At 26.3% G+C, this 20,333-nt stretch overlaps 4 protein-coding genes across 4 annotated transcripts; 2 read left to right on the top strand and 2 right to left on the bottom strand.

The window, feature by feature from the left end:
• Nucleotides 1-286: 286 nt before the first annotated feature.
• Bm10865 (Uncharacterized protein) lies at nt 287-6,199 on the top strand (the record flags this gene model as incomplete). The annotated part of the gene is made up of 13 exons (XM_001896833.2): nt 287-635; nt 1,044-1,134; nt 1,226-1,343; nt 1,508-1,663; nt 2,013-2,215; nt 2,626-2,695; nt 3,272-3,445; nt 3,957-4,091; nt 4,343-4,534; nt 4,736-4,844; nt 5,548-5,647; nt 5,797-5,846; nt 6,093-6,199. The coding sequence occupies 13 exons, from the start codon at nt 287-289 to the stop codon at nt 6,197-6,199; spliced, it is 1,854 nt and encodes a 617-aa protein (XP_001896868.2).
• Nucleotides 6,200-7,836: 1,637 nt separating this feature from the next.
• On the bottom strand, nt 7,837-8,620 carry Bm10866 (Uncharacterized protein; the record flags this gene model as incomplete). Its single annotated transcript, XM_001896831.2, has 3 exons — nt 7,837-7,884; nt 8,138-8,335; nt 8,537-8,620. 3 exons carry the CDS (start codon nt 8,618-8,620, stop codon nt 7,837-7,839), a joined length of 330 nt encoding a protein of 109 aa, XP_001896866.1.
• Nucleotides 8,621-9,933: 1,313 nt separating this feature from the next.
• Bm5916 (Uncharacterized protein) lies at nt 9,934-10,378 on the top strand (the record flags this gene model as incomplete). The annotated part of the gene is made up of 2 exons (XM_001896830.1): nt 9,934-10,017; nt 10,217-10,378. 2 exons carry the CDS (start codon nt 9,934-9,936, stop codon nt 10,376-10,378), a joined length of 246 nt encoding a protein of 81 aa, XP_001896865.1.
• Nucleotides 10,379-11,856: 1,478 nt separating this feature from the next.
• Bm1861 (Aldose 1-epimerase family protein) lies at nt 11,857-15,931 on the bottom strand (the record flags this gene model as incomplete). Its single annotated transcript, XM_001896829.2, has 8 exons — nt 11,857-11,940; nt 12,427-12,598; nt 12,816-12,915; nt 13,184-13,265; nt 13,867-13,992; nt 14,383-14,472; nt 14,813-14,970; nt 15,736-15,931. 8 exons carry the CDS (start codon nt 15,929-15,931, stop codon nt 11,857-11,859), a joined length of 1,008 nt encoding a protein of 335 aa, XP_001896864.2.
• Nucleotides 15,932-20,333: the final 4,402 nt, after the last annotated feature.

Below are 20,333 nucleotides of genomic sequence, written 5' to 3'. Positions count from 1 at the left end.
ATACCTTTTATATGCTTCCACGAAGGTTTTAATTTTGACATAAATTAAGATTTACATCAATTTTTAATTAATTTAAATTTCTACTAAAATTTCATTGCATATAAAATAATTTATTGTAGAGGAAATTTTAAAAACGGACAGTTAAAGCTTATAACATATAATAATATTTTAATTCTTTCAAATATCGCTTTTGAATTTTATAAAATTATTAAGTTCATAAGATTTTTTTTCCTAAACAATTTTTTCCTTTTGTTGTGAGTTTCCGAAATAATTTACATTTTCGCAAATGTCAAAGCTTTGTTTACGCATTATTTTTCTTTGTAGAGATGTTTTCGCGTCAATTCCGCTTGATAAACGTGTCGAAGCCTTTTCCGCCTATGAAACTGACATACAAAATGAAGATGAATATAAAGATATCAATGATAATGATAATAATCAACGATTACAAACTACAAAACATCCTTCAACAATTTCAACATTATTTGTCAACAGAACCAATATGACAACCACTCAAACTGTCACCAATTATTCGACAACAACTAAAATAAAAATAATTAAAAGGAAAAAAATATTGAAAAAACGACAATATCATCGAATACCATTTGCTGCATTTTTATATAATTTTGCAACTAAAAGTTAGTATTATATACATTTCAATTATTTATTTTCTTTCATTCTTTCTAGCTTAAGTAGAAATTTCTGAAATTTAAATTTTAACAGTTATTAACAGTTCTTTTTCAAATATGTTGACAACTTTTTTTTTTTTTGCTTCAGCTATTAATTTAGAAAATATCTTAATTTATATCAGTTATAATTGGGATTGACTAATTTATTATCAGTGAGTTGTGTAGTTCGATTTATTATTAATAAGTTGTAGTTGAAATTGTTATCAGTAAGTTATATAATTGGATTATCAATATCAATAAACTATAATTTGGTTCATTATCAATGGGTTGTACAATTGAATTCTTTCTCAAATTAAAAAATTAGCTATAAATTTTTATAGTACTAATTAATTTTTCATTCAACAAATGAATTTGTAGAATTTACGGATCCGAATTTTGAAGAGAGACGAACAACATTCCGTGGACCATTTCTTGCTGATCGTTGGTGGAATCGATTGGTTGCCAGTGGGTAAATCAAAACTAGTATTACATTGATATAAAAAAAAATGTTATATTTAAAAAATAATTCAACTAATGAAAGATTTAAAATCGCTTTAAAGGGATGATTTTGAAGTAGCAATACCAATTCCTGATGGTCGTTTACGAATCAATCCGGATCCGGGACGTCTTCGACAATACTATCCACATTTCAATAGTATGAGTATTGTTTGTGCACAGGTTTTAATTTTGCAACCTTCAGTTAAATTAAGTACAATTTTATTAAATTATCATTTATCGCTTAATTATTTGAAAAATTTTTAAAAATCAAATTATTTTTTATTTTGTTATAAAATTTGAATGAAATTTTTTCTCTAATTTTATAATTAATTTTTGTAATTTAGCAAGTTGATGGTACATTGATTGAAACGGATGTCATAGTTAACGTAGACACGCTTGTGGAAGATCCGGTTGATGAAAAACCGGAATGCCTATTCAGTATACATTTTTCTGATGAGCATAAACAAGAATGCACAACAAAATATCATTCTTTTCAAGAGGTTAATGCAAATTTTATTAATTAGTAATATGAAAAGAAAAGCCATTAGCTTAAAAAGTTTAACGATTTCAGACAAAAAATTTTTTAATTAGTTTATTAATACCATACTTATCCGATATATCAATATTAAAATATCTATCACTTTGTTAATTAATCCAAATAATTTTGCTATATTAATTGTTATCTAATTTCATCTGTTTAGGCTAAATGTATGCACTAGTCGAAGTGATAAATTTAGATTTGGTGAAAAAAAAAAAGTTGTTGAATATATATATATATATATATATATATAATAGAATAATGTAAAGTAAAGTATAGGACAAGATTAATTAATTATAAAATTTTGTTAGCGTCGCCAAGATGATTCTGGTAAATTAGATTATCGTTATCGTATTCGTGATTATCAATCGATACCAACAAATTTTCATCCTATCCTAAAATTGGAATATAATTTGAAAATTGATATCGGTTATGAGCAATGGTCATGTTGCACGGCATGCTGTTGTACAGCAAGTGTTTGTCGTCGAGAATTTGCTCTCTACAAAGATGAATGGTATTTATAATTTATTCATCTAATCTTGATTACTCTCTCTTCATCCAGAAAAAAATTAATAAACAAATAGTTAATTAGAAAAAGTTATTATTTTAAAAGTTTTTTTACTTAAAAAAAATTTATCTAAATAGTTCGATTTTTTATTGATTAATAATCATTGTGACTCAGTCATTAATATTTCTTTAGCTGATCTCTATAACCTTTAACCTTTGGTTCTCTTTGATAACAAGAATATAAAAATTATGGAATGCTGAGATTGCTTATTTGGGTTTCAAAATGCCTAAAATAGGAACATAAATTTAGAATATATTTATTTTAAAGCAAGAAATTAAAGTGAAAAATAATTGCTTCAGTATAAATATTTATTTTACTTTTCTATTTCCTATTTGTTTCCTTTTCTCTTTTTGCAGCAGAAAGTTAGAAAGTTATCGTTCTCGCTTAGCATATCTATCATTATTTAAAATCGATCCATTAAAAAAAGTAATCATTTCATTTTTTAACACAAACAACTAATCCTAAATTTGTAAATTAATTTATGCGCAAAGAATTTATCTGTTTATTACATTTGCTTAAATCAATGTTCGTTACTTTGATTTCTTTATGTAATTTAATTGATTTAATTCATTCACTTAGTTTGATGTTTTCTTAGACTATGCAATTGATTTTGAATTTTATGATTCAAATTGCTTCAGTTTATGCCTTATTTTTAAATAATTGATTTTAAGGGTGAAGTGATTATAATTCTAATGTTATAATTCAATATTTTTTGATTGATACTTTAATTTTGTAAATTAATTTATGTAAGTGTTGCATGGACAATAAAAGTAGGAGGCTAAAAATAGTAAAGCAAACTAATAAAACGAATCTTAAAACATATTGTATTAGAATAAAGAAGGATTTAAAAAATTTGAAATAGTAAAATGAGCAGAGAGAAGATAAATGAATGTGTCTGTTGAAATTAAAAAATTAATTGCTTAAATATTTAGATAGGTAATTTTGATTAAATCCTTGATGAAATTTATATATTATAAAACAATAATTATTAAATTATTACAGGTAACATTGTCACTCAATGTTTCAGTAGATGAAAAATACATGGAAGAAGTGATAATGACATTTGATAAATACCTTAGTTCAGATCCATACTTCACCACAGGTATTCCCATTCATTCTACCTTAATGATCACTGATGCTTACTGGAGAAAATTACGACAGCATCTCATTGATAAGGTATTGTGTTTCTAAATATCGCTTAATACTAAATAGAAACTTGATAGATAGTAATTTAAATGAAATATAATAGCTAATTTAAATCGGAATGAAATAATGTGAAATTCAGGAAGAGAAAATGAGAGTTTTTATAATTATTCAGGAAAAAAATTCGAGACTAATTGAATTGTTACTATTTTTTAATTTTTAAATTTTATAGTTTTTTTGAAAAAATTTTAATTATTTTCTTCATTTTGTTAACTATAATCTTTTATTGTTAGCAAAATGTTGATATAAGCAGGATGAAACAGCACTAATTGTAGTTGTTATTATAATTGATTTTTTTTAAAAAAATTATGATAGCGATTATAATTTAAAAAAAATTTAGTTAACATTTTAATTCCAAATTTTTTTTTTTTTTTTTTGCTTAATTGCTAAATGAATTAAGCAAATCTTTTAAACAATTATCAAGCATGAAACTTTTATTATTTTGTAGAAAAAAAATTTCAACAAATAATACTGACTAATGCAGATGATTGGAAAAAATGATGCAATACAAAAAATGAAAGGTCGACTAGGATTATTTGTGGAATCAGAAAGTTGTGATGAGCTAGCACAAAAATTAGATTGTAATATTCTCGAGAAATGTCGCCAAGATGCACAAAAAGTGGACTTTCTTCTGTTCATGTTTTTGCTAAATTTGGCTAAATTAATATTTATAAAACAATAACAACTATTTTAAAAATGCTATTTAACTGATAAATTAAATTTATCATTAAGCAAATAATATTGTCTAAGTCAAGCATATATTTATGACATTGTAAGAAAGTAAGCTCTTAATTTTTTTGGGGGGAAGAAAATTTTCAAGAAATAGTTCTGAATAAATTTATAAATTTTTTGTATCAAAATAACTTATAGGTACGAATTTCTACTGGGAAAATGCGTCCATTGAAATTTGCACAATCATCGAAGAGCGAATTTGATGGATGTAGTACGGAATTATTCAATGAAGAAATTTATATAAATGCTCTTGAAAATTATGGTTCATTGAAATCTGGATATAATTATTTGATTAATATTAATGAAACAATTTTTGGAACAATTATCAAAGTATTTAACTAGTACTTATTTCATACTTTAATAAATATCAATCTAAAATAATCATATGTAAATTATTGTACTATTACAGCTTCGTTTTTTTTTTTTTTTTTTTTTTTTTTCATTATTTATTACATATTAAACAAAAACAAATTATAAATAAAAATTGTAGTATGCGTTAAGTATTTCAGGTGATTTAGAAATCTATTTTAGGTGATTTGGAAATCAGGATCTTATCAAGTACCTGATTATAACTATCAGTTATCATGCTCATTACAACGTGTTGCTATTGCACCAAATAAAAAAAGCTTATTGATTATTGGTATGCTAATTTATACACATATGTACTAACTAATTCGTGGTAAGTAATTAGTAGCTCTCGGAAAAGATGATGCAGAGTTTTGATATGTTTTTTGAATCATCTGAAATCGAATAGGCTTCCGTGATACGACACTTCGTGCTACGATACCTTCGTGATACGATACACTTCCGTGCTACGATACCCTCGTGATACGATTCCCTCATTGAGTTCTGCCATTACTCTTCGCAGAAATGTATTGAAAATAATGCAATATGACTCATGCGAGAATACAACCTTATTTTATGTTATTACTAATTCTCTAGAAAACTCCGAGATGGCGAAATTCTAGGTTCGTCTGTGTGAGGTATCCTCTTAGATGAGCTTCTACCAAGTTTAGAACTGTCCTTTACACATAAAGCTAATAATTTCTTAGACGCACACCTGTCTAACTCTTGGTTGAGATACACCTGAAGCAGGGTGTTCCATGCGACTACCAGAACAGATCGCAATTTACAAGAACATAAAGGCAAGTTTCTTTAGTAAAAGGAAATATCTACGGAGGGAATTCATAGCACATTGCTTATAAATTTGCTATTCATGTATAAATTCACGTATATACTGCAAATTAACTTATATTTGATTACTTTCCGTTGTGGTAATTACATGTTTTTTTTAATGAAAGATATGGATACATATAAGTATAATTATCGATTTCAATTTTAAGGCGCTCATAAGGATGATACGCGATGGCCGTATGTTGGAATGGCAACTATGGCTGAAGATGGTAGCGATGCATATTTCAAAATTATACTTAAATTTACAAAGTATCAAAAAATTGGCTTATTTACTATTTGCTCATTTCTTTTTTTTTTTCTCCAAATATTCTTTTCGATGCATTAGTCTTAAGTTTATTATAAATATTATATAGTAAAGCATACTGATAACTCTGACTGTAAAGTAAGTAGAATTTCAGGCTAGAAAAAGATGATCCAATGACAACAACATGGGCAGTTATTATTCTTGGTTAATTTTAAAGATTTTGACTTGCTTTAAAAATTTGATTTGCACATAATTTACTAATACACAGGTTGCAGCGATAATTTGATTTTCCATTACCGTTAAAACATAAATTTACAATTTGAATATTAGTAGAGAATTTAGAGGAGGGAAAGAATAAAGGAGTCTGATTAAAACATAATTTAAATTTTCACAACCTACAAAACACCAATGATCTTCTTTGAGTAAATCTACAAATTATTATTATTTCAGCGATATTTACAATTCTGTCAGTAATACTTGTCATTGTTAATGTGAAACAACTTAATCGTAAAAGAGGCAATTTGAAACAAATCCCACGTAAGGAAAGTTCCGCTTAACTTACGCAAAAAATCCGAATGAAAAACTTTTCGATATGAACAATAAATTTATTGTTGTTGTTTTTGTTGGTTCATTGAGCTTAATTTAATTAAATATTTATTAAAATTTGACAGCAATCAAATTAATGCTATTATCGACGATATGAAATTAAAAGTGATGAAAAGTAATAAAAATAATAAAACTAAAAATAAAAATTTGGCATTTATTTGATTATGACTTAATCTTGAGGTATTACTTTCAAATTTATCTGAATAATTAGATTTAAGAAGGAGGAAATTATTTCGTCAAACTCCTTTGTTTTTCTTTTTTTCTTTCATTTAATTTCATTCCTATTCAACAAAATATTTTTTAAATGAAATTATAAATTTATTTAGAGTAAGTGAAAATGTCTAAAATGTTTTCTATGATTCTATGACAAATTTTTCTAAGTAAAAGTTTGTGCTGGCTAATTTTAATTGATTTTGTGTTGAATTTATTTCGTATAATAAATATATTAATTTGTTACAAATATTCTATGAATTCCTTTTAAATTCTTTTGATGATTGCATTGAGTGCACTTTGCCATTCGCACAAACTAATTTTTTTATTATGATAAGTAAAATAATGATATTAAATTACAAAATTTAAACTACCTAAATTACAAAAATATATTAAACAAAATTGAATGAAAAACAAAAAATTATTGATCTGAGATGGGAATCAAAATTAATCCAATTTATGAAATACAATGTTTTTCTCTTTTTTTTTTTTTAATTTCTGTTCCATCAAAATTTAATATTGCAATTTGCTGTGTTTCCAATATATAAAAACAAAAAGAAATCTTTTAAAATTATAATTTTTATTATATTTAATTATTAACTGATAAAAATTCATTTTTTTCATTTTATTTTTTTTTCTTGGCTTTTATTCAGTATGAATTCTTGAAAATATTACATTTAAATATTGTAAAATATTAAAAATATGTTCGCAACTAATGACGTATATACGTTACGAACAGAAAACTGAAATGCGATCATAATTTAGAAAGGGTATTCTCTATTTGATGTTTTCTTGATTTTCTTCTATATTTGGTTTCTCTGCTGTACCAAACTTCCTCAGTATATAATAAAGTGAAATCACACATAAATTTTTGCCTACCTTTTATACAGACTGTAAAAAAATCATACATAAAATATACTTTTTGAGACATTCGATTAAAAAATGTCTTTCAAAATATTCTTGTCGATGATAAAGAAAATTGTTTCAAACTTAGACGGCAAGCATATTGTTAATTAACACATTTTTTGGCCGACTGGATCTCAACCCGCATACTATCCCAAAAAATATATAAACTTTATGTAGGAGAATGAGAGAATCCTATTTACGGAAATACAACGCTTAAACCTGGAAAGCCAGAACGAAAGCAATAGATCAGGACTGCTTTGTTACAGTGATATCTTTGACATATCATTACTGTTTTTAGAACAAAATAAAATATGACATAGAAATTACAAAACCTGACAAGATTTGTACAAAATTTATTTTAGTTCACCACGCACACTTGCTAACTTTTTATATCTAGCAAATAATACCAACGCATTATTCTCCTGCTTTACCTATTAAAGATGATTGTAATCGATTTAAAACATAGCGGTAGCTACCAGCAATGGTAGGATCCCTTACCATTAACACATTTTCGATATACCTGTAAAAGTTTGCAAAAAATCAAATAGTAACTATGGAATTGGCAAATCAGTGCTGTGAAAAACATTCGAGCTCCAAAATCTTTTTTTTTGTTTCTGAAAAATTTAAAAAAAAATAAAGAATATAAATTGATATTGAAAATCAACATATCACTATAGCATTTGAAAAGGTTATTTTAAATTTCCCCCCTGAACAATGATTTTTTATCAAAAGCCCAGATGTTTTACAAATTTAACAGAACTATAAAATCCAACCTTAAAATTATCGGCAGTTTTTGATCGAACGTTCTGAATAACACTATTCATTTTAGGATCGAAAGAGGTTTGCATTGCTTCTACTGTTGATGTCCTGTTTTCATTGATCAAAGATTCATCTCGTCCAAGTACAATCAGCGGATTTTGAAGTTTCACTTCTTTCCCTTCGATGATGTGATAGCCAATATGAAGTAAAGCCTGGAAAAGAAAAATATTCAATTGCTTACTTTATTCTACTTAAGTTGTAAGTGTTTAAGTCATGAGTGTAAATGTCCCATTATAGCTTTTTTTTTTTTTTTTTCAAAGATACAAATTCTGGTAGTGAGATAGTATAGAATTTAATACAACTTTGAATGTAACTTATACTCTTGAACTCATTTATTTGGAAAAAAGGAACACTTTTTTGTTTTCCCATTTTAAGCTACCAATTCGTTGTCTTACAAGTATACCAGCTGACTCTAAAGTCCCCTGTAATTCAATCATTGCCCATTCCGCGATGCCATCTCTGAAAAAAAAAGTTCTATTCTTGTTCCATTCATCTTTTATCTGTTTATTCTATTATAATTACTTTAGTCAACGTAAAAAAATTTGTACTATCACATTATCACATTCGTGTAAAAAGATTTATTTTTGCTCATTATGCTTTAGCTGGAAATAAGTCATAGGCTGTCAGTATTGCAAACATGCTCCCTTGGAGAACGGTGAGCTGAGTTTTCCGCTCCCCTCTCCTCCTTCTCTCCCCTTTCTCCCCTCTTCTTCCCTCCCTCTCCTGTCTTCTTACTCCTGCTTCTCCCTCTTCTCCTCTCCCTCCCTCCTGTCCTCTTACTCCTCCTACATCGCCCTCTTATCCTTCCTCTTCCTCTTTCCTTCTTCTCATCCCTCCCCTCTTCTCCTCTTTCTTGCCCTCTCTGTCTCTTCTCTCTCCCTCCTCGTCTCTCACTCTTTCCTCTCCCTCTTTGCCTTCTCTCCCTTCTCTTTCTTCGCTACTCCCCTTTTGTCCTCTCTCTCCTGTTTCTCTATCTGTCCCCTCTCCCTTTTCTACCCTCCCTGCCTCCTGTCCTCTCTCCCTCCTCGTCTCACTCCCTCTTCTCCCCTCTCCCTCCTGTCCTCTCTCCTGCCCTCCCCTTCCCCCTCTTTTCTTTCTCCCCTCCTCTCCTTTCTCCGCTCTCTCCTGTCCTCTTACTCCCGCCTCTCCCTCTCCCTTGTGAGGAAGAGGAGGGAGAGAGGACAGGAGGCAGGGAGGATAGAAAAGGGAGAGGGGACAGATAGAGAGACAGGAGAGAGAGGACAAAAGGGAGTAGCGAAGAAAGAGAAGGGAGAGAAGGCAAAGAGGGAGAGGAAAGAGTGAGAGACGAGGAGGGAGAGGGAAGAGACAGAGAGGGCAAGAAAGAGGAGAAGAGGGGAGGGATGAGAAGAAGGAAAGAGGAAGAGGAAGGATAAGAGGGCGATGTAGGAGGAGTAAGAGGACAGGAGGGAGGGAGAGGAGAAGAGGGAGAAGCAGGAGTAAGAAGACAGGAGAGGGAGGGAAGAAGAGGGGAGAAAGGGGAGAGAAGGAGGAGAGGGGAGCGGAAAACTCAGCTCACCGTTCTCCAAGGGAGCATGTTTGCAATACTGACAGCCTATGACTTATTTCCCGCTAAAGCATAATGAGCAAAAATAAATCTTTTTACACGAATAATGTGATAGTACAAATTTTTTTACGTTGACTAAAGTAATTATAATAGAATAAACAGATAAAAGATGAATGGAACAAGAATAGAACTTTTTTTTTCAGAGATGGCATCGCGGAATGGGCAATGATTGAATTACAGGGGACTTTAGAGTCAGCTGGTATACTTGTAAGACAACGAATTGGTAGCTTAAAATGGGAAAACAAAAAAGTGTTCCTTTTTTCCAAATAAATGAGTTCAAGAGTATAAGTTACATTCAAAGTTGTATTAAATTCTATACTATCTCACTACCAGAATTTGTATCTTTGAAAAAAAAAAAAAAAGCTATAATGGGACATTTACACTCATGACTTAAACACTTACAACTTAAGTAGAATAAAGTAAGCAATTGAATATTTTTCTTTTCCAGGCTTTACTTCATATTGGCTATCACATTATTGAAGGGAAAGAAGTGAAACTTCAAAATCCGCTGATTGTACTCGGACGAGATGCTGAAAACCAAGGAATTGCACAAATTGCTGCTGTGATTCGTAAGAAAGTTCAGTTCCATGCTCGACCAATGCCTGTGTGATTGATTGTCATGATTTTGTACCTAAATGTATATGTCTTTGCCTAGCAATTGTATTAAAAAAAAAAGTTAATAAGTTACATTCAAAGTTGTATTAAATTTTTAATAAGTTACATTCATATGTTACATTCAAAGTTGTATTAAATTTTTAATAAGTTACATTCAAAGTTGTATTAAATTTTATACTTACGTACATTATTCTTTCATATACACTTTATTATGAATACATACGTGTTAGATAGAACGTATAGCAGTAATCCATTACGAGATTTTTACGTTACTGTGATATTTCAAATGCAAGCGTTAGTATAAACGATATTATAAATAGATAAATTTCAACGTGATTAATCCAAATTAGTTTCATAACTTAAAATTTACTCAAAATAATAAAATTAAATTATTTTGATTAAATTTTTAACAATAATTATAGTTGTAAATATAAAATAAGAAATCATAGCGTTAGCATTTGTAAAAATCCTAAAAAAAATAGCTCAAATTATATGAATTCTTCATTTTGTCAATTTATTTCATCATTCTAATTTTTTTTTATTAGAACAAATGATTTGATGCAATTCATTTTAAAGTATAAACAAAATTCGTCGTAACAAAAATAATGGGATTTTATGCTCAATTGCTGCCTTGCATGCAAAATTCCTCTGCATGCAAAATCGCACTTCGCCTAAATTGCTTTTCATGCAGAACATTTTAAGTATTCTTTAAAAAACATTAAATTTCTAGTAATTAACTGATAAAAAATTTAATTCAAATAGATTTACTTTTTTTTGTTGAAAAATATTTAAATTTCAATTGTAAAAGATGGGAAACAAATTTGAAACAGTTCATCTTTTATTTTTCTATTATTTATTTTGTGTCTTCTTTTTCATATTTCACTTGTTATGAAATTAAATATGAAGAAAATATTGAATAAGGAAATCAATCTTCAACTGCTTTATTTATTTCTAAACTTTTTTTTCATCCTTTAAAATTAAAAACTTGAAATCAGTTATCCAAATGATCAAAGAACAAATGATATAACATGTTTTCTTCTCAATGTCAACAAGTTTGCCGAATTAGTAATTTAGCTATGCTTAATGTATCAATGCAATGCATTGAATGTCACGATTACTACGCTATATCAACTTAACTTTAACAAACAACACATCATTCCGGTTCCGGCATGCATATTTAGTGACATCACATTTCGGTTTCGATAACAATACTCTTTATGCATTTTGACTTAAAAATAATTATAAAATTGTTTAATTTGTTGATTTAATCGAATTAATGAATTAGTTGACAGTTAATTTCTTGCCAGTCTTGTAGCTGAAATCGAAATTAAGTATACTTTGATCTAAACTTTTCATTTCAAACTACAATTTTATACTAAATTTAGTAAAACTTTGAACATATATTTTTTATTAATAATCTATGAATATAAGATAAATAAACAATGATGAGATCAATTAATATGGTCGTAGAAATTATTCGTCAACAAGTCCAAATCGATAAACAGTAAGATGTTGGTACAGTTCATCCGGTCGTAAAATAATTGTGGGAAAGTGTGGCTGAAATATGTAACAATGATATTCTAGTTATAATATTAGTGATAATATTAAGTGATAATGATCGTGATAACAATGGTAGTGATAATAGAATAATGGTAGTGAGAATGTTAAAATTTATTTCACATAACAAACTGTTATATGATAAATAGAAGTATATTTTTATTTTTAACATTTTAACATTAGATAAAGTTAAAATAAATGTAACATGAAAAAATGTCAAATCTTAATTAACAAATTAGATTAAATAATTTAAATCAAAGAAGTAAAAGATTATTTGCTTAAAATAAAATTTTATTAAAAAATATTTCTAAAATTATGTAATACAATACTTCCTTAATAATTAAAGCTATAGTAATTAGAAATTATTATACATTGATAAGTGTTTCAATAAATTAATTTAATATAACTTTTTTAATATAATTATTCCATATATAATTATTTCTTCTAATTGTTTGTATGAATATTTATACTGCAAAATTAACGTACTTGATTTATTGCATCACTTAGACCGCGACATTGTAACGTGAAAGCCGAATAACGTTCGTAAACGTGATTCGCTTTACCGGTAAGATTATTCAACCAGGAACCCATATTAACATGTACACATGGATATGTCGTAGAAACTGTCATCTTAATGCCACTTGAAGTAGATGCGACACTATAATTACTTATAGGCATAATTAGTGCTAATTAATTAACACTCGCAAAACAAAAAAAAAAAAAAAATGCAAAAAGAGAAATTGTAAAAATCCAAAAAACCATTTAGTAATTAAACAGAATTTTCTTTTTCTTTCTTTTCTGTTATGGCAAAAAAAGAAAAAAAAAAGAAAACGAAGGTTGCAAAATATAATTTAAAAAAAAAAAATTTCAAAAACCTGGCAATATGTCGAATTTTCCGAGATGTATTTAATTCATCTATTTCAAAACAGAAATCGTGATTGTAATCTAACTGATTGTTATCATTATCCAATAAATCTGATATTTTACGTTCAACAAGGAAATTAAATCGACTATCATTAACATTCGTAATTGTTCATGAAAAGAAAAAAATAATATAGAATGGTTTTTAATTATTTCAAATTATAAGGTAGGCATTTTATTATTTAAAGCTAGCTTATTACTTTATTATTAAAAGCTGGATTATTTTTTTTCAAAAGTAATTTCAAATAACTTATGGTTTAATTTCAAGATAAGTAAATATTCTCCAGCTGAACTTTGTTTTAACATTATCATATGAAATTACCTGTTGCAAAACCATTCTCATCTGCTGGAAGATAATTTGGAGTGCACAATTGTATAATGTGATCGTTTAATGACGACTTTCCCTAAAAAAGAATTAAATAAACAAAACTTTGCATTAATGACTAATTAGTGATTTAATTGCTAAAAATACTGAATAGAAATTAGGAAACCATTTTAAAAATTTGGAAATTAAATCAAGAAAAAAATGGAAATTATCAGCAGTGATTTAAACTTTTATTGTATTGGGTGCGGACCAACAAATATGAAAAATCAGCATAAATTTAATTTAAACATTAACTGGAAATTTTAAATAACATTCAATTAATAATTTAATTTTTGATGTACAATTTGTTATGTTGTATTTTCAATTCATCATGTTGTTATAAAATTTAAATTATTAATGCGTAAATAAAAATGTTTAATTTGCTAACAACCATGCATAAAAGATAAGTGAAGTAAACGTTAATTAGCTAATATTATAAAATATATTAGAATATATTAGATATATTAGATTAGAAAATGCACTGACTTTTATGATATTCAGTTAGTACTGGATTCCAGTTAATACCTGTTAATGCTGCACCGTCCAGTAAGTCAATTTGCAATTGTTTGTTTACAAGCTAATTAAGCTTGAAATTAAAATGCTTTCTTGCAAAGCAATAAAATTGCGCACGACAAATATACCTCGCCATTTAAGTTGAAATAAGCATTGTTTGCGATGTTTAATATTGTTGATTTATTAGTTGAAGCTCGATAATCAATTATTATTTCATTTTCATTTGTTAATATATATGTAACCTCTAAATGCACCTGAAAAGAAGTAAAAACTGAAAAAAAAAAATAGAAACATTAGTAATTAAATAAATTAATATCATAAAATTATTATATATGCATTGTTCAGAGTAATTTTATTATTAATTTGAATAGATCAAAGGTCAGCTATTCTTTTTCCTTTTTGTTGATAAAAGATTAACTAACAATTGTTGGATGATAAATTGTTAGAAATACAACTGCTATTCGAACATTTTATGTGGCAATTAATCAAATAATGAATTTAAATTTAAATAATTAAACTGTTTACTGATGCTATAAATTTAAATTTAAATTATTACATTAATTTACTGATAGCATAAATTTCGACCAAAAAAATAACTAATTTAAATTATTACATTCGTTAGATTGATATGAATTTAAGTTAACCTGTCCTGGATATCCTCCTTCGCCATCATGGCTAATACATGTGAAACATACACCATTTCCTTCATCTAATAATTCATAATTCCATAATTTCTATAATTTATTCCTCCAATTATAAATATTATTATATTTTTTCTAATTCAAAAAATGAGAAAAATGAAAATAAAGCAAAAAAATCAATTCAAATTTTCAGTTCTTGTTATAAGTTGTCAAAAAATTGAGAAAAAAAAAATGAAAAATTTTTGAAATTTGAAAAGAAAGAACCAATCCAAGCTTTTAGTTTTTAGCTATGAGTTGTCAAAATTTGCTGTAACGCTTTCTTCTTTTCTTTCTTTTTCTTTCTAATTTATTGAATTCAATGCCTTCAAGTTTTTGAGCAAAAAAAGTTTTTTACAAATTATTTGGGAAAAAAAGTCCGAAATTCAATGCTAACTTTCGATAAACTTCCTCGTCTACCGCCATTCATATGATGTGGTGGCGCATTTAGGCCAAGTTCATATTCTCGACTGTCCACTGCAAATTTTCCATTACTTATATGTCCAGCAACACGACCAATTATTGCACCAATATTGTAAGCATCCGATTCATATTCTATAAATTTATATTTATATTTCATATTATAAGTAAATAAATGTAATAATTTAAATTTAGATTCGTTGTCTGTTCTATTTAAATTTACATCACCAATAAACGAACACAATAATTCAAATTAAAATTCATTATTTGGTTCAAATTAATAGCATCAGAAAACGAATGAAATAAATTAAACTTGAATTCCTATTCAATTTAAATTTATGTATTATATATTGTTGAAGAAAATAAAAGTAAAACAAAAGTAGCAAATAAAAAGAGGCTAACATATCTTATTTGCTACAATAACAATTAGTCACTATTTTTCACTTTCAACTTGGCTCTTATCTGTCATCTCTCTCCCATTTATATTAGCTATTGGTTATAAAATAGAACAATTTGTGAAATTATTTACTAATGTCATAACTAGCTTTTTTTTTTTTTAATTAGAGATTTTAAACGAAATATTTCCTTTGTTTTTGCTAGCAAAACTGGTTAATAGAAATGCATGAATATTAATTATTTCCGCTTAATTATTGCTAATTACAAACTAGAAAATGAAAATTTTCAATGAAATATTAGAATATAAAAAGTGGTAATAAATAAATGGATACTTTCTAGACAAGAAAATCAAAATAATGATAATTAATAATATAATAATAAAAATAATAAAACAAATAATAATAGCACATGATATTGAAAGGCTATTAAAAGGTAGCTTTAAATAATTTCTGTTTCATTTCTTTTTTTCCACTTAATTCAACTTTTTAAAAATTAAAAAGAAACCTTGCAGTGTTCGAAATCCAAGCACAATATCTCGTAGAATATCATTACGGTCGGGCACCAAAGCACTCATTAATATTGCACCATAATTTAATAATTCAATTTTCATTCCATTATTATTTGTTAATGAAATTTTCACCACGCGTTCTTCGCTTGCTTTTGTCATACCAAATTGTTCAATTGTAATTAGTCGTAGCATTGCTTCAATTTCTAATTAATAATTAACTATATCGGTCATTGAATTTAGAAAAAAAATTGCTAAACAATTAAGCGATTGAAGAAAATTATATTTCTATAAGTAATTAAAAAATAAAAATTTGAAAATCAATTTCAATTCAATTCAGCAAAAATTCATTAACTGTTTAATTTTGCAAAAAAAAAAAAAAAAAAAAAAAAAAAAAATTTGAACAAATTTGATAAACAAAAATGTGTACAGTACATTATACAACTTTATAATAAGTGCCATATAAAATAAAAAATTGAATGACAACAAAAAATGAAATGCATAAATGATTTATGCTTAGGAAAAAGGAAGAAATTTATAAAATAGTATTAAATTAAGAAAGGAAATACATAAATAATATTTACTTAAACTTCTATCAATAGCAATAAATAGAAGTAATCAAATACTTTTCGTTTCTTCTATCAATTAAAACTATTTGGATTGTAAAAAAAGAAGGAAATGAATGGAAAAAAAGTACTGAAACTCCATTAAGTTACTTTATATTTCAATATCCCATTGCTGATATTATTTGAATTTTTTTTTTAATATCAAAGTAATGAAATCAAAATAAAAAATCAAAAAATTTTTAATTTCAAAGTAATAAAATCGAATAAGTAAGCAGTATCAAATAAAATATAAAACTTATTAGAAATACTTTCAATAAGTTTTATTGTTTTGCAATTTTTAACTTGCTTACTGGACTCAATAGCAAAAAAAAAAAGATGAAATAAAGGAAAAATTAATTTGAACGATCTGTATTTAAACGAAAAAATTACTTCAAGATGAAGAAATAATTGAAATTTAAACAGTATATTACAAAAATAATTATTTCACATTTTCCATTTGTTTCTTTTTAACCGTTATCAATCATTATTTGATAAATCTAATCATGAAGAAATGCTATTGCCATCGGTGATATACTCCTTTATACAATATAATTTTATTAATATTCCCAATTGCTGATAATAATACATTGTTAATATTAAAGTAACTGATATCCTCATTTATCAGTATTACAGTTATCTGTCATTCATATCTATCAATATGAATATATCATTAATATTGTTGTTATGACAGTCTCAGTGTTAACAGTATTAACACAGCTATGCTTATCAGTGTCTTCAATTATTGACTCCGGTATATTTATCTTATATTCTTAATCACTAATATCATTATGTCATCAAGATCAATTAATTATATTGTGCTAATTAATTATATATACTCTCCTATTATTAATTATATAGTGGTCGAGAATATTATCACTGTATACATTTTTTCTTAATTTCAAAGTAATCAATATTGTAGTAATATGTAATCCCAACACCAAAACATCATTAATTAAGCAGTAATACTCTTGAATAGATCAAAATATGATTTTAAAAATGCAACAAGTAAAAAATGAAAGAGGAAGTAATCAATAAAAAAAGATTAAATGTTTTAAATTCGATGTTAAGAAGGAAAATTTCATAATAAGAAATTTTAATGTATTATAACCATTTAGTTACAATTTTCTCATTTAAAAAAAAAAGTACGAAAAGTTAAATTTAGACAGATATTCACTTGGTTTCAATTTCTGTGCATTATTTTAGAAATAATCATTTTAATAGATAATTAAATTCATTAAACATTAAACATTCGTTACTTATTATTAAATAAATAATAATATTTACTCAATCAATCTGTGATGACAACAATTTACTTAATTACTTAGAAAAAAAAAAATGTTTTCTGCTATTTTTTTAACAACGGTTGTAAGCATATCGTTACAAGCATACAACACACACACACACACACACACACACACACACACACACACACACACACGTATACACGTACGTACGTATAAATACGAATACGAAAGTAGCACAAACTTGCAAGTATATATATATATAAGTGGGATAAGTTGTACATTTGAACAACCACATTGAGAAATACAACGCACTGACACACTTTAACAGCGTCGTTTATTGATCGAAAGAATCAATCAGATAGTTTAGTTCAGTGGGAAAAATGATAATTAATTATCACATTAATGATAAGTGATATAAATTTAACTGAGAATTTTTCATTCTTAATTTGGTATTAATTTAATTATGCATCGAAATATTTATTTTGCATTGTTAATTTGATATCAATTTAATTAATCATTAAAATATTTGTCTTGTTTCCTTTAATTTTTAATATTTATTCCTCTCAATTATTATTGCACTATTTTAATCCTTGTATCAAAATTTTATTAATTATTAAATTACTCCTAAACAAATTAAAAATTACTATATTTTCAATTTTATGCTATCACTAAATTTCTTTTTTTTTTTTTTTTTTACGCCATATAATAAATATGTTTTAGAGCATTTTTTTATTCTATAATAAATTTAAATTACAAAAAGTTGTTAGTTCTAGTTACCATGTAATGCAGTACTCACTTTATATATTTCTTTTCCCATGAATTATTTCCAAATTATTAATAAATTATTCAAAATCATTTGATTTACATTATTCATTTTTTAAATTTATTCCCATCACAACATTTATTGGCAAGAATTATCAAACGATATATGAGAAAAATCACTGATGATATGATAATGATAGTGATGGAGTGAAAAAGTTTAGACTGTTTCCATTTCCAAAATGATAATTAATGTTTGGTTATTTTAAGATAAATTTAAAAATGATAAAAGAAAGGTTACTTCTTGTTTTTGATTAACTTTAATTATAAAATATAAACAAACAAAGTAATAATGCAATAAATGAATAAATAATAATTGAAAATAGAAAATTGTTAAGAAATAACATTTTTTTTCTTTCTTTTTGACGAAAGAAAAGGAATGGAAAAGAGCGCAAAATGGATTCATTTTATGAGAAGCAAAAGCTGCTTGGAGCAAAAGGATCATGAATACGACATTTGGGCGGGGAGCAAATGACATTTGGACAGGGAGGAAATGACATTTGGGCGGGGAGGGAATGATATTTGGGAAAAGTGCAAATCGATGAGAACTCATTCACTTATCAAATGAGCTCAACATTTATCACTGATTGTGGAATGTTCTTACAAAAGAGGCGGGCAGGAAGATGGAACTGATAAATTGTTTAAGTGATACGGGTACACGTAGCATACGTGATTGCACGTGAATCAAATTGCTATAAAGCAGACTGCAAATTGTTAAGAGATTAGCAATGAACTAATGAACTATTCATTTATCACAGAGCAAAGAAGTGAAGTGATAAGGCGCGGATTAATAAATTATTGAACTGATATTGATAAAAGTGTGTGTTATATTGATCAGTGCATATATTAATTAGTGATTTAAACAAAAATGATAATAAGAATATAATCTAATTTATTCAATCAATTTTTACATTTTATTTATCACTTAGTAACATTTCACTCATTTAATTATTAAAATATGCTAATCAAATATTTACTCAATTATTCAATAAGATATTAATTGATAAAATTGGAACAAAGAAAATGGAATAGGAAAAACGGAAAATTTATAGCTTTTTTTTTTTTTTTTATTGAAAACAAGAAAGTTAAATCATGTTGAAAGAAAGAAAGGAAAAAATTCTTCTCATATTTGAAAATTATCTAATCAAAATTTGACAAATATATTTGCCTACCAAACCAGATTTTTTCATTTCATTTGCTAAAATTTTGCACCGAATATTTTTTATTTAACTAATTAAAATATGAATAGTTATTAATTGTTAGCATTTTTTTGATTGTCTATCGTTCTTTTTTTTTATTTTTTTGTTTATGAAAGAATTTTACTGACAAAAAAGAGCAAAAAAGGAAAAAAAAAGAAATTGAAAATCATGTCGAAGTACAATGAAAGTGCAATAATTGCGAAGATAAAAATTCATTTTCCAATCGATTCAAATATTTCTAACATTGATATTCACCACGAATATATTATTATCATTAAATATTTTCATTAATTTTTAGATTTCAGTTCTTTAAGTATTTTTAATTAATTTGAATTTTATTTGATATTAGTCCTAACATTAAATGTCGGTCATTTCAGAAATAGGGAAGTAAAAAGTGCTTATAAAGATATAAAAATAAAGATTATTCTTTTTAAAATTTTTATCTCCAATTTCATTTTTTTCCATTTCTCACCACTATTTACAGATTTCAATATTTTAAAAGATTTTTATGACTAGGTTAAAAGTTGGAATATGATACATTTCAAATAAATCAAATAATGCAAAACAACAATTTATCAAAATAAGCAAAATATTAAATAGTTATCAAAATAAACAAACATGGAAACTATCATTTATCAAAACTATCAAACTTTCATATAGCTTTCAAAAGCTTATGCTATGACATTTTACGTAATATCTTATCAAATAATCTTTCCTACAATTAATCACT

Source organism: Brugia malayi, assembly GCF_000002995.4.
Source record: "Brugia malayi strain FR3 genome assembly, contig: Bm_v4_Chr4_scaffold_001, whole genome shotgun sequence".
Taxonomy (NCBI): Eukaryota; Metazoa; Nematoda; class Chromadorea; order Rhabditida; family Onchocercidae; genus Brugia; species Brugia malayi.
This window is presented reverse-complemented; position numbering and strand designations above follow the sequence as displayed.